Raw genomic sequence first — 15,601 nt, 5'->3', positions numbered from 1 at the left:
CGGATAATGATTTAGCAGTGTCCAGAGAGGATGACTTCATCAGAGACAGAGAAATCAGTCCAGCCTTTGTTTTAGAACTGTTTGTCATATTTTAATCAGGGATTTCTGAGACCCTCGTCCTGTACGTTGCTCTCAGCAGTAGGGTTGCTGAATGTGACACCGCACTGTTTTGTCATGTGTCATCTGAGTTTCCTAATGCAGCAGATGTCTTGTTCTCATTTTCCCCTGCGTGTAGGCCCATGCAGCTGTTAAGAGTTATGGTGAGAACAGTCTCAATGGATCACTTTACCTTCATTCCAGTGGAAAGGATCTAGCACTGCTGGAGGTTGATATGAGCAAGGAGACCAGAAAGAACAGCAGGATTATTGGAGTGAGGGCTCTCCTGCATCAGGCAATTTTGACAGAACCAGAGTCTGTACAGCTGCAGCTAATGGGCAAAGTATCTCCATCAAGGTAAAGAAAACAGTGTAGTATAAACCTTCCTTTAAAAGAGTTCTGAAGAGTCTTCCCTGATAAATCTGAGTTCTCTCTTTTAAGCATGGCAGTTTGCATTCTGACATGTGCAGAAAGCCATTGAGAAGGCAATGTTCCATGCACTCTCCTTGCTACTTGAGTATTTTGCTTTTCAAGGGTATGTCTACACTACGGGATTATTCTGATTTTACAGAAACCGATTTTTGGAAACAGATTGTATAAAGTCGAGTGCACACGGCCACACTAAGCACATTAATTCGGCAGGGTGCATCCATGTACCGAGGCTAGCATCGATTTCCGGAGCATTGCACTGTGAGTAGCTATCCCATAGTTCCCGCAGTCTCCCCCGCCCATTGGAATTCTGGGTTGAGATACCAATGCATGATGGGGCAAAAACAGTGTTGCAGGTGATTCTGGGTAAATGTTGTCAGACAATCCTCCCTCCGTGAAAGCAACAGCAGACAATCATTTCGTGCCCTTTTCCCTGGATTGCCCGGGCAGATGCCATAGCTCGGCAACCATGGAGCCTGTTCAGCCTTTTTTCACTGTCACCGTATGTCTACTGGATGTTGCTAACAGGTGCGGTACTGCAGCGCTACACAGCAGCATCCCCTTGCCTTTTGCAAGTTGACAAAGACAGTTACCAGCCATACTGTACTGTCTGCTGCTTTTTAAGTTGACAATGACGGTTACCAGTCACACTGTACCGTCTGCTGCTGTCATGGGTGCTCCTGGCCGGCCTCGGTGAGGTTGGCCAGGGGCGCATGGACAAAAATGGGAATGACTCCCCAGGTCATTCTCTTCTTTAAGTTTTGTCTAAAGGGAGAGTCAGTCCTGCCTAGAATATCAGGCAAGCCTACTAAAGAACCAGAGAGGCAAACGTCCGCTCCGGGTCAGAGCCCCAGACATCCCGCAGAAATGATGAGCTGCATGCCATTCTAGGGGGTGCCCCTGCAACAACAACACATGTTGCTTCCCTTCTCCCCCACCCCTCTTAGGCTACCGTGGCAGTTATCCCCCCATTTGTGTGATGAAGTAATAAAGAATGCATGAATAAGAAACAACACTGACTTTATTACCTCTGCAAGCAGAGATCAAAGTGGGGAAGGGAGGGCAGCCTCCAGCTGCTATGATATTCCAGGCAGGAGTGAATCTCCAGGAGACAAAACTTAAAGAAGAGAATGACCGGGAGTCATTCCCATTTTTGCCCAGGCACCCCCGGCAGACCTCACCGAGGCCGGCCAGGAGCACTCGCAGGACGACGATGACGGATATCAGTCATACTGCACCATCTGCCATCCGTAAGGGAAGGGAAGGGGATGCTGCTGCGTAGCGCTGCAGCACCGCGTCTGCCAGCAACATCCAGTAGACATACGGTGACATTGAAAAAAGGCGAGAAACAATTTTTTTCCCTTTGGTTTCATGGGTGGGGGGCTGGCCTGATGACATATACACTGAACCACCCACGACAATGTTTTTGACCCTTCGGGCTTTGGGAGTTCAGCCAAGAATTCAAATGGTTTTCAGAGAGTGCGGGAACTGTGGGATAGCTACAGTCATCAGTCGCCCCTCCCTCCGTGAGCGTCCATTTGATTCTTTGGCTTTCTGGTACGCTTGTTTCAGCTCCTTAAGTTTCACGCAACACTGTGTTGAGTCCCTGTTGTGGCATCTGTCCATCATGGCCTTGGAGATTTTTTCAAATGTTTTGGCATTTCGTCTATTGGAACAGAGTTCTGATAGAACAGATTCATCTCCCCATACAGAGATCAGATTCAGTATCTCCCATATGGTCCATGCTGGAGCTCTTTTTTGATTCTGGGACTTCATGGTCACCTGTGCTGATCAGCACTCCATGCGGGGCAAACAATTGAAATGAAATTCAAAAGTTTGCAGGGCTTTTCCTGTCTACCTGGCCAGTGCATCTGAGTTCAGATTGCTGTCCAGAGCGGTCACAATGGTGCACTGTGAGATAGCTCACGGAGGCCAATACCGTCAAATTGCAGCCACACCCTAATCTGAAATGGCAATACCGATTTCAGTGCTACTCCCCTCATCGGGGAGGAGTACAGATATTGATATTAAGAGCCCTTTATATCGAAATAAAGGGCTTCGTTGTTTGGACGGGTGCAGTGTTAATTCGGTTTAACGCTGCTAAATTCGAATTAAACTCGTAGTGTAGACCAGGCATTTTTGAAACACTAAAACAATCTTGTAGCCCTCTCTCTACTGGTTGCTTTCTTAGATCATTGTTCATAGATAATGGAGAGAACAGGAGAGATTCCCTGTGAGTAAATTAGTTCTTCATGTTAGGTTATCAGTTGTTTTTCTCATTTTTTGTCCTCTGTCAGATGAAACAGAATTGGTATTTAGCAGCTACACTAGGGGGATCATGAGAGCCATCATAATTAAACAATATCTGAAAAGTTCTGTGAAGGACCTTTGGGGGCAGATATGGAATTAGCACTCTAGCTTGTCTAACTCCAAGCCCTAGATTTAATCTATTAGACCAGGGGTGGCCAACCTGAGTCTGAGAAAGAACCAGAATTTACCAACGTACATTGCCAAAGAGCCACAGTAATACGTCAGCAGCCCTCAATCAGCTCCACCCCACTGCTTCCAGTGCCTCCTGCCCACCGGCAGCACTGATGATCAGCGCCTCCTCTTCCCTCCCAGCACCTCACAATCAGCTGGTTTGTGGCATGCAGGAGGCTCTGGGGGGCGGGGGGAAAGGAATGAGGGCATGGCAGGATCAGGGGTGGAGTGGGGGCAGGGCCTGTGGTAGAGCGAGGGGTTGAGCAGTGAGCACCTCTGGCACATTGGAAAGTTGGTGCCTGTAGCTCCAGCCCCAGAGCCGCATATTAACTTCTGAAGAGCTGCATGTGGCTCCGGAGCCACAGGTTGGCCACTCCTGCATTAGACCATGTCTCTCTTAGAGCAGTGTTTCTCAACAGCTGGTCCATGGACTGGCGCCGGTTGCTGAGATCTCCTTGACACAATTTAGGAAGGCAGCAAGACAGTCCCTGCTATCAAAAAGGTTGAGAAACACTGTTTTAGAGGGCACTGGCCCTAGCACCACCTCTCACTCCTCCAGCAGTTTTTTCAAACTTCTCAAATGTAAAATTATCCACCAAAAGAGGCTTTAAATTTTTACAAAAATCCAAGTATTTTGTGCAAAATTTCATTGGGGCAGGGGAGAAAAATGTTGTGAAATTACTACTTCGAGTATATGTTCTTATGGGAGCACCAATGCTGGATGTGCATGTGCCCATGCACTCTCAATCAGACACTGCAAGTCCTTTTCCTCTTTATCCACTAGACCATGCTGGTAAAATTAGCTAGTTTTACAAGATTTTAAAATGTATTCCACAGTAGATTTTAAAAGTTCTTCGAGTACATTGGGCCACAATTTCAGCTCGTGTGTTCATTTTTGCACAAACAAAGAGTGTCTTGCGCATTGCGGAGGGGTGTGGTGAGCAGTCAGCCAATAGCAGGATGCCAAACAGGCTCTGTTGCCGCACAGATATGAGTGTAAATAAATAGGAGCAGCCTTGAATCTTGTTTAAAATTTGACCTGTTGAGGTTAACCTCTGGAATTCTTTTTTCTAGTGAGAAGCAGTGAAATCTGCTCTAAGCAAATGAAAATAATAAGAAGGAAGCTTGCTTATGTTTGGTGTGTTTATGGTCACCAAAATCTAAGTGAAGGAAAAATTGTTCTCTGACCTACTTCATGGATTTTTTCCCATGTTCTATGCTTGTCTAGCATAAGCACAGAATATACACTAAGAAAAATGGAGGGTCAGTTTTGCGCTACATTAATAGAGGTAGAGTGACGTTAAATATTGAACACCAATAACAAATCTTTATTGATAATGGTGTGTGAGCTACTTGTGTTTGTTTCTTTCCCTTTTAGACTTCTATTATCTTCTGAGCTGAAGCTAAATGAGAACAGGCTTCATCTAGTTTTTTTGGGAGCGATGGAGCAAAAAGTTGGTCTTCTCCTGTCCCTGAATGGGAAAGTCCAACACAACATTGGAGGCTTGAAGATCATACCACAGCTCTTTTCTCTGAACGGATCTCTGAAGCGCAAGAACAATATTCATGAAGGTGCTTCCTCACTATGTGCTTTCCTGTAAGAGGATAGTTAAGAATGCAGCTACCAAAGGAGATTTATTATTATTCGAGTATAAGACATCCTCCACTGTGGTGTCTTGGTGCATTTAAAACCTACTAGCAGCCTAAAACGGAAAGTATAAATTTAGTATTTATGGTGATGGTTTCTTGTGATGTGAACAGCTGTCCACTGGGTGATCAAAACTGGGAGGGGTTTAAATGGAAATTGGCAATAAACAAAATTCATTAAAATGTTTCTATTTTGACTGAAAATGTACATTTTCATTGGAAAACATTTTAAACTCTTTCAGGCTTAAAATGAAATTTTTGGATTTTCAAGGTTTCATTTTTTGACAGAACCCCAAAACATTTTGAAGAAAACTTGGGGAAAATGAAACAAGTTTTTCTTCATTGCCATTGTTCATCGGGAGCAATAACATTTCCCAACCATCTCTACAGTGTGTGTGTGTGGGGGGGGAGGAATGGCCCCATCCCCTTCCTCTTCTGGGCTGTGTCTGTGGAGTTCAATGGGGGAGTCGCTGACAGGTGTGCTGCGGAGCTCTGGGTGGGATTGTGCACATGGGGACTGTCCCATCCCACACCATGCACTGTTGTAGTACAATGTGCCTCTGGGGCACTGTGTGCTTCCTGTGTCACAATCCCTCGCCAAGTTTCCCTGGATGATGCATCTTACTCAATCCAGGGCCTTGAAAAGCAGAGTTTGGCTCTTTAAATATCAAGCAACTTTTTAAGAAGAAACCTATTGTAAATAGCAATTGCCTCAGAAATACTATTATAATGTGCTCTCATCAAAAGTATTTCCACTAGCTGACTAATTGCTGTCTCTCTGTTTCAGTAAGCAGATTCCCTAACTGGAATGAGCTAAATAATTTATTACAGCTAATAGAAATGCATTTCATTCCTGTCTATATTAAATTAAAGGGTTACTGTTCATGTTTGTCAAATCTAATTATTTTTCTCCTCTCATGCCAATTTCCCAACCCCAAAGGGCTCTGTGCAATTATCGTTTCTGTCCCTTACAGGTAACATTAGTGTGATGATCAACAAGGCACTGTATGGGCTGCATCTCAGGAACAGAAATGTATTTGGGAATATCAGCCTGCACAATATCACTTTCACATTGACTCAGAACGGCAGCCAGGCAATCCCCCTGGAAGCAAAGTTAAAAGGACACCTGGAGCTCAATAAAGGCATCAAAAGGGGTCTAGCCAGCTTCCAGGTGGATGAGCAAGCTCTCTATGTAGATGTTTCCAATGTCATGAATCAGGAACACAGAGGAATTGCTGGGACTCTCATACATAACATCAGCTCTTTAAAAAATGCAGGTATGAAAAAACTACGCCTCGATCAAATTGGTGTGTAACAAAACATGGTAAAGGTGAATTTAACCTCAGTGTAAGTGGGTGCAAACCCAAACAATCTAGTCAGTGGGGTTGCACTTGCTTACTCCAGGGCCAAATTTGCCCCATCTCCTTAACTTCAGCAACATTCTTATTGATATTCTTAAAAAAATGCAACATAATGGATGCAAGACCTGTTAGTTATTTAAATGCTTACGTGTATTTCTGCTTAATGCACGTCCATCATTTTTGTACATCTTTTCCCTTAGGACAAGTCAGAATAGTTTCTTGTAAAACTCCAATTGTCTTTGAATGAACCACCTTGTGGAATAAGATAGTCTAAGCATCCATCTGCTGAGTAAAAACAAATGTTTTAGCCTTTTCTGGTATGTAGGTTTTGCTAGCTCTCTGCTGGCTGAATGCACCTAGCCCTCTGCTCTTGAATAGTCTGGTTTGGTTGTTTTGTTTTTTGAAAATTTCTAAATGCAGTATGGTGGAGCTACACACAACATACTCCTATCATGTAGAATTCTTTGGAATGTCCCAGCAAGGCCCCAGGTATAGATTCTCAAAGACTATACAGAACAGGAGAGTTAAGAATCATCCATCCCTTTATTTAGGAAAGATGATCCTTTGGTTTCCAAAATACATTCCAAATCCAAGTAATATCTTTAAATTTAACCTTGTTAATCCTGTAACACTGTAGGGGGTTTCATTCCCATCAGTCTATATTGTGAATACATAATAGAAGCTGCAACTCACTGATCTATAGTAATGTTAGAAAAAGCTAGGCTATTATTATGAAATGTGATAGAAACTATCGATTTCTCTGTTTATAACATTTTATAGATAATTGCCACTCAGTGGTACTGAAAATTCCTTGAATGCTTCTTGCAGCATTGTGTATCATTTGTTCTAATTTGGCTCTATTTGTCAATAGGATTTCCTATAGATGGCACTATCACTGCCATGTACGACCATGTCATTGCCAACCACACTGTTACTATGGCCTTACAGAGTGGCAGCGAAAGGATTGCTGCTGCATTTGGAGTTGAGAGACTGTCCTTAGGAGATTCTAAGTCCCAACTAACTGCAAGTTTGAAGCACAATATCACAAAGCTAAAGAAACACGGGATCCCTTTTACTATAGAAGGTGCCTGCTATTACCAGGTAAGAAGACAAATATCGGGGGGTAGCCATGTTAGTTTGTATCCACAAAAAAACAAGGAGTCCGGTGGCACCTTAAAGACTAACAGATTTATTTGGGCATAAGCTTTCGTGGGTAAAAAACCCACTTCTTCAGATGCATGGAGTGAAAATTACAGTTGCAGGCATTATATAATGATACATGAAGAGAAGGGAGTTACCTCACAAGATACAACAGAATTTGCTCCAGTCCTTTAGACAGAGACAAACGCCTACAAGATCTTTATCAAACATTCTTAAAACTACAATACCCCCCTGGGGAAGTGAGGAAACAGATTGACAGAGCGAGATGTGTACCCAGAAATCACCTACTACAGGACAGGCCCAACAAGGAAAATAACAGAACACCACTGGCCATCACGTACAACCCCCAGCTAAAACCTCTCCAGCACATCAACAACGATCTACAACCTATCCTGGAAAACGATCCCTCACTCTCACAGATCTTGGGAGACAGGCGAGTCCTTACTTACAGACAGCTCCCCAACCTGAAGCAAATACTCAGCAGCAACTACACACCACACCACAGAAACACTAACCCAGGAACCAATCCCTGCAGCAAACCTTGTTGCCTACTCTGTCCCTGTGTCTACTCTAGCGACACCATCAGAGGACCCAACGACATCAGCCACACCATCAAGGGCTTATTCACCTGCACATCTACTAATGTGATATATGCCATCATGTGCCAGCAATGCCCCTCTGCCATGTACATTGGCCAAACCAGACAGTCCCTACGTAAAAGAATAAATGGACACAAATCGGACATCAGGAATGGTAACATACAAAAGCCAGTAAGAGAACACTTCAGTCTCGCTGGACATTCTATAACAGATTTAAAAGTGGCTATACGTGAACAAAAAAAACTTCAGAAAGATTTCAAAGAGAAACAGCAGAACTAAAATTCATTTGCAAATTTAACACCATTAATTTGGGCTTGAATGGGGACTGGGAGTGGCTGGCTCATTACAAAAGCAGCTTTACCTCTCCTGGAATTGACACCTCCTCATCTATTATTAGGAGTGGAGTACATCCACCCTGATCAAATTGGCCCTGTCAACACTGGTTCTCCACTTGTGAGGTAACTCCCTTCTCTTCATGTGTCATTATATAATGCCTGCATCTGTAATTCACTCCATGCATCTGAAAAAGTGATTTTATTTTTTTTACCCACAAAAGCTTATGTCCAGGTAAGAAGAGTGATTGATTAGTTCAATCTCAGCAAAACAATGTGAAACAATTGTAGATTGTTCCTGTGAGCTGTTAATCAAATGCTGCGTTTCACTCCAGAGGTAGCTGCATTTAGTGGTGGCAGAGTAGATCCCTACACATGTGTTTTCTGAATTGCTGTATTGAAGAAAGATTTCTGCACAGCTTTTAGTCATACTTTACATCAATCATCTCAAATATGGACTGGATTTAAACTAAATAAACTATGTTAAATTCTGGATTTAAGTTAGTAGCTTGTTGTACAAGAGCAGACTCTTGTCCATTTGTATAGCCTGATTGCACAGAAAAATGAAGCAGGTAGGCAGAGCCTACAGTGATAGTGCAGCACACAGGCTGCTGTCAGGAGAGTGCCCACAAACCAAAGTATTACTGATGGATCTAACACTGCTGTAACCAACCTTGACAATTTCGCTTTCATGTCTGTTCTAAGGAGATAAACTTCACATCCCTTTCCTTCCAAGCTGTTGATCAACACCCTCTTCTCCTGTGTTATTTCCTACTCTGGTGTTGTGGTTAAGCACAGTCCTTTGCCATAGACTTTCTGTGCGAGCAAAGCACAACCTCTTCAACCCCTGTTGTACAAATGGAGAAACTGAGGTGCAAAGTACTTTCCCTACCACTCAGATGTGTTGCCAGGCTAAGATCATTCTTGTCAGTGATGAACTCAGATACTATGGGAAGGAACACTAGTAAAATTAATGAAGTCCCCTGCTCCAGAGGACTCTGTGCAATTGCTCTTTCGGTGACTGGTACTATCGTTGTAATCGGCCAAGCTGTCGGTACTGAATGCTCTCCACTCACATTGGGATCCAAAGGAGCTGAGGGAGTTGCACCTTGCAGGATTCAGCCTTACATGAAGATTCCATCTCGGAGACAAAGCCAGGCTGAGCAAGCCTGTGCAGTGTCCCTTTGATTATGATTCTGAACGGTGCTCTCATTTTAAGAGGCTGTTGTCTTCACAGCCTGTGGAAATAACTTCTCCATGTTTGCTAGCTGCTACTATTTTGTTGCTGTTTGGTTTTTCTCACAGTTTGGTTTCTCTTCTGGTTAGAACTTCAGCAAGAGGATAGCTGCCGGGGTAACAACCAGGGTGGAGAAGGAACACTTCAAGGTGGGAGTGGAGAAGAAAAGCACCAGCAGTACTGCGGAAATTGCCCTTTCATTCCACCATGACCTGGGAGGACTGCTTAACATTGTCCCACCAGTGGTACAGGTTAGTAGAAAAATCCTTGCCTGGGGTATATGCGATATATCTCACTGCCCTTCATGCTCTGTTTCTCAGGTTTAAATCTTGTAAAGAAGAGAGCTAGTGGGTCAAAAGGGGGAGACTTTTTTCCCAAACCAAGACCAGCATGAAAAGACTGAACATCATTCAAAATCCCATTGTTCTTTTAAGCACTGCAGGACATATGGGACTAATTTTTCAAAGCAAGACACAATGGTTGAACCCACCAAAATGCAAAATGCAGACCCATTAGCACATTTACATCATTATCAGCTAACCAGGTGCCTAGTAACTCATGTTCTAATATGTGATTTTACAGATGAGGCAGGCTTGGTTTTTGTGGGTCCAGCTGTTGTTACTGTTCATTATTGAGATTTGCAGTAATGGCCAGAAGATGGTAGGCACTGTGCAGACACAGTTCCTGCCCCATAGAGGTTACAATCTATATCACTTGAAAATGTGTTCCATGGTACAGCAGGTGGCATTAAACACATTCATATTTATTCTGGTGATAATTACGTTTACTATGTCATTTTCATTTTAAAGGTAGGAAATTCCGCAATACCATGGCAAAGTCAAATTCACAGTGTGGCAAATAGATTTTTTTTTTTTTTTTAAAGAATGGATCTCACTCTATGTTCAGTAAATAAACTTTGCCTGCTGTTTGAGAACATTCCCCTCTCTCCTGTAAATGTTCTAGTCAGTTTAAAGACAAGCTTTAGCCTCAGAGCTGACCTGCTACTTACCTATTTGAGCCAGTCCTATCGTTCTCAACTCAGGCTGGTATTTTTATGTCTCCTTATTCTTTCTCCTAAAAAGCAATCTCTTCACTTACTCATTTAACTATCTGCTCAGTGTTTAGTCTGATTTATTCTTATTTTTTATTAATATGTTATGCTGATATGCCTGCAGGTCAATTGCACTGGAGAATCTACCACTAATCAGCTTTCTGGTCATTGCAGTGGAGAGGTTGCCAGCTGTTTATCTGAGGTACAAGTTTTGTTCTCAGAACTCTGCCACCAACAATGTACTGTTTTAAGGCCTAATTCCCATAGAGTAAGTATCGGAGTTTGTTGTAGGCGCAGAAATGGGTCTGAATTAACAGGAAGTTTTGTACACACTTTCAAGTATCTTCACTCCTTTAATAGCACCAGGGAGATGCAGGTCAAAGCACTTGTTAAACAAAAACTGGACATGCATATGTCAATGTTCAGTCTTGCCACAGCTGGATGGGAGATTAATTCTGAGTTAGAAGCATCAACACAATTTATATTTCAGTGAAAAGAACAGGAGTACTTGTGGCACCTTAGAGACTAACAAATTTATTTGAGCATAAGCTTTCATGGGCTACCGCCCACTAACTAAATTTGTTAGTCTCTAAGGTGCCACAAGTACCCCTGTTCTTTTTGCGGATACAGACTAACACGGCTGCTACTCTGAAACCTATATTCCAGTGGTATACGTTTGCATCTTTGGTACATCCATACACACCTACTTTAAAGCCCATAGCGGAGGCAGGGGGTTTACAGACCAGACAGGTGCAGTTTCAAAGGTGCTATCTGAGCATCAGTCAACAGACAAGTTGCATGATTTAAAATCAAAACTCAGTGCGAGTGGTTGTACCTGGGAAAAAGTCCAGTGGCATCATGAAACACAGGGAGCATGCAAAAGCAAAAGAATCTCATTGATGTTGTTGGGTGAAGTCCAAAAAACCAACCATCTCTGTAAACTAGAAGTGGAAAGGACTAAAAACTACTTCAACATGAGCAGAGCTCTTCTGTTCTTGAGCAACCAACCTGGAATAAGTTGGACCTAGGAGCAAAAGTGGGGGGAGTGAAAGAGAATGTCTGCCTCAGAGAAAATACAAATTGCTGAATGTACTGATTGTATTGGTCCAATAAAGTGTCTGTCTTTGTCAAATCACAAGATTATAAACCTTAAAAACATATCAGTTTGTTCCCCACTTCTATTCTGAGCTGGATCAGAATCAGTAATTTTTTTCCCCAGCAGTGGTCCTTGGACCAATGATAAAAGAGGAAGTTTTAAGTCTCATGTAAGAGGAGGACTCTCATTGTTTGGATTACCCCAAATTCCCTGTTCATCCCTTTTTATGCCATGAACATTTATGAAAAAAGCAAAGAACCTAATGAAATTGACTGTAGTGTGAACTGCCCTTCAGTGTTATCGAACACTGCTCTTCATCCTTTTCCCACCCCACAGAGAAGGCACATGACAGGAGGAGATTATAATAGCTCAAGAGAGCCTAATGTGCATGTGTGAAGTGCTGTAATTGGGTTTCCAGCAGTGTTGTTCAGATAAGAAACCTCTGCCATTCTGAGCAGGGCAGGAGATTCAAAGGAAGGTTCTCTTTCATTGACACTACCACTTAGCAGGTTTATCAACACATTATGGGTATGGCTACACTTACGAGTTGCAGCGCTGGTAGTTTGCAGCGCTGGTCATCCAGCTGTGTAGGAACAGCGCTGGTGTGTGGCCACACTCACAGCTACCAGCGCTGGTGTGTGGCCACATTTGCAGCATTTGCAGCGCTGTTGGGAGTGATGCATTATGGGCAGCTATCCCAGCATTCAAGTGGCAGCAACGTGCTTTTCAAAAGAGGGGGGTGGGGTGGGGTGTAGTGTGACAGGGAGCGGGGGAGAGAGAGTGGATTTTTGGAGCCAACACTGTGTGTTAGCTTCCTGCCTTGAAAAAATCAGAAAATGTTTCCGACCCCTTAGTCTTAACTTTTAATTGCAAACAGCCTGCATCCTCTCTGTCAAGCAAACACTCACTCCCTGCCTGCCTCATTCACAGGGGTTATCTCATTTGATTGATCACAGCAAACAGGAGCTGTGTTGGTTTTTTAGATAAGCAGCTCCGGTAGCAACGAGCAGAGCTCCGAGTTCACAACAAAACAAAGAGAGGCTGCATAACAAAACAAAGAGAGTAATTTAGTTAAAAGCATTCTGGGATATCTGCTAATACCCTGGAGGCCAATAACAGCGCTGGTGTGTGTCCACACTTGATGAGCAGCGCTGGATCACTAGCGCTGCAATGCTTATTCCCCACGCAGACCCAGGTGTACGGCCCAGCGCTGCAGCCAGGGAGTTGCAGCGCTGGATGTGCCCTGCAGGTGTGGACACTTACTAATTGCAGCGCTGGAAAGCCTCCACCAGCGCTGCAAATCTCAAGTGTAGCCATACCCTGACATTATCACTCCCTGATAAAAGTGCTGTGGCTACTCACAAAAGGTAGCATAGAGAAGCTTTTGGTGTACTAGGGAAGGGATTAGGGTGAGAGAGAGGGAGTGTGTCTGAGGATCTATACAACACTGAAACTGATCAGATGAAAAAGCTGCTAAAGGCTGTACTGAAAGAATGCCTGGTGTTCCAGCACTGGTCTCAGTCACACAAAGGCATTCAGTCCTTTCATTGCTGTTGAAAAAGACAACAGAATGAAAATTTGCAAAATGACAGTGCATTGCCCTTACATGCATGGTGAAGCCATCAGAACACAAAAAGAACAGGAGTACTTGTGGCACCCTAGGCCTGGTCTACACTGGTGGGGGCGTGGATTGATCTAAGATACGCAACTTCAGCTACAAGAATAGCGTAGCTGAAGCTGATGTATCTTAGATCGACTTAGAATCACTTACTTCGCGTCCTCGCGGCGCGGGATCAACGGCTGCTGCTTCCCTGTTGACTTTGCTTCCACCTCTCGTCGAGCTGGAGTTCAGCAATCTACAGGAGAGCGATTGGGGATTGATTTATTGTGTCTACATTACACACGATAAATCGATCCCCAGTAGATCGATCGTTACCTGCCAATCCGGTGGGTAGTGTAGACGTACCCTTAGAGACTAACAAATTTATTTGAGCATAAGCTTTCGTGGGCTACAGCCCACTTCATTGGATGCGTAGAATGGAATATGCATTCAATGAAGTGGGCTGTAGCCCACAAAAGCTTATGCTCAAATAAATTTGTTAGTCTGTAAGGTGCCACAAGTACTCCTGTTCTTTTTGCGGATACAGACTAACACAACTGCTACTCTGAAACTGTCATCAGAACACAAGTTACTGTTTGAGTTCATGACACAACATGTGTTTGCAACAGAGGTATATAGTCATATGATCATGGCAGTAAGCAATATCTATTAGCAAAGATTTATTTTTATTTTGTGTCCTGCCTGGCCTTTTCACCTATTAGCTTCTCCTGCACATCCACACCCCTAATGTGATGGCTCTGAAAATGAAGTTTTACATTTGGTCATTTAGGGATGGTTAACAATCAGATGTTAAAGCCAAAGAACCACATAGAGGGACTGTGTATGGTTCTCCCTCCAAATCAACATGTACGGTTTTTATACTACATAAAATCAAGGGTTGCGGAAATAGGACTATTTTTTTAAAAAAAAGCAAAACTGAAAGAGACCTTTAAGTTACTGAATCTTTGGATGGTCATGATGATATACTGTAACTGGGCTGGGGTTTGACAAATCATGTATTTGTTGTATAACGATAGCAGTTGTTTAGTTTAGACCAGTTATTTCAATGGTGGCAGCAAGTTCAAAGAGACAGATACCAAATATGCCCAAAGTTTTTCATCTGAACACATTAGCCAAGACGAACAGAGTTGATATTGTTCCGATCCTGATATAGCTCTGTTGCCAGTGCAATTCACAGTGTTTGAATTTTCTTGTACAATCTCTATTTTATTTTTCCTATTTGGTAGTTTGCTTGGTAAGACACCTGCAAATTTGAACAGTTTTGGAAAGACAATCCTTATATTCTAACACTTTCTGAACATTTAATTAAAAATATGCTTACAGCAAGCAATTTGTACAGGATATTAAAGTTGGCATCAGAAGGGGAGAGATGCCTATGTCTAACAGAGGCTCCCACTTATGCTCATAGGGCACAACAGACAAATCTAGTTTAAGTCTAACCTAACTTATGTGCATCTAATCCCCACTAACACTGGGCAAATTCTCATTGAAGTCAATAGGAAACTGACCCTGTTTGAGGTCAGAATTCAGCCTGTTGGTTGTAGCTAGCCATATCAAGCTCCCCAAATTGCTAGAGCTAACTCCAGTCTGATTTTATTAGTAGTATGAAGAAAGTGAGGGGAAAACTCAGTATAAAGACTCTGGGCCAGATTCTCTACTTGTGTAGTCATTTATATCTGTGCAAAGTGGGTAGGAAATGCTACCAGATGAGAATTATTCACTCACGTGATGCCAGCTAGCATTTTACATCCTGTTAGAACAAATATAAATGACTACATGATGTGCACTGAGGTGCAGAATTGGGCCCTGTTTCTCCAAGGAGCCATTTTAAAACAACATGCAGGGTAACATGGCAACTAAATTGGCATACAGTTCTTCTCTATTTTAGACACCAGCAAGAGTTTCACTTAATGGGTCAGTGTTCACCAGCAACTCTACGGCCAACTTCATTGGACATGTTTCTTCCGATGACGCCTTCATCCGCTTGCACCTCCATGCCACCCGTGGCCTCCAACACAGCGTGGAGATTGGCTTCAAGCATTCCTTGCCTCAGCTTCAGTCTCTGGGCATAGCCAAAGAGAACCAACTGAAGATGTCAGCGGTCAGAGGAGACACGTATAAGGGCCTGCTGGATATTGTCCTTGGACAGTGCACTTTCAAAGCAGATGGAGAAGTGAGACCAGCAAGCAATGAAACAGATATAGAATGGATTGTTACTGTGATGAATACGTGTGTCACCCTTCAGGTAATTATCCAATTTGCTTTTCTATAAAGTGTTTTAACCTTTATGTTTCAAGTTCTGAGTGGGCACAGAGAACTACCTCCATATTTAACACCCTCTGCCACTCTTACTCCTGGAGTAAGAAGCTACTCAATGGAAGGGTGGCAGAACCTTGCCCTCTAGGTGGAGGAGACAGGGTTGGTTATCAAATGTGTCCTGCAGTAGCAGCAAATTAGTGTTTGCAGAGACAGACGTTTTAAAGTTGAGAG

At 43.2% G+C, this 15,601-nt stretch overlaps 1 protein-coding gene across 1 annotated transcript in view; it reads left to right on the top strand.

Moving 5' to 3' along the window:
* LOC120373771 overlaps positions 1–15,601 on the top strand; it is a 112,474-nt gene that overhangs the window by 35,106 nt on the left and 61,767 nt on the right. The window contains exons 22-28 of the mRNA XM_039492613.1: positions 236–453; positions 4,385–4,578; positions 5,628–5,930; positions 6,886–7,115; positions 9,433–9,594; positions 10,519–10,596; positions 15,000–15,356. Coding sequence (XP_039348547.1) covers positions 236–453; positions 4,385–4,578; positions 5,628–5,930; positions 6,886–7,115; positions 9,433–9,594; positions 10,519–10,596; positions 15,000–15,356 — 1,542 coding nt within the window. The remainder of the gene's footprint in view (positions 1–235; positions 454–4,384; positions 4,579–5,627; positions 5,931–6,885; positions 7,116–9,432; positions 9,595–10,518; positions 10,597–14,999; positions 15,357–15,601) is intronic.

Source organism: Mauremys reevesii, linkage group 10 (assembly GCF_016161935.1).
Source record: "Mauremys reevesii isolate NIE-2019 linkage group 10, ASM1616193v1, whole genome shotgun sequence".
NCBI classification, from domain to species: domain Eukaryota; kingdom Metazoa; phylum Chordata; order Testudines; family Geoemydidae; genus Mauremys; species Mauremys reevesii.
This window is presented reverse-complemented; position numbering and strand designations above follow the sequence as displayed.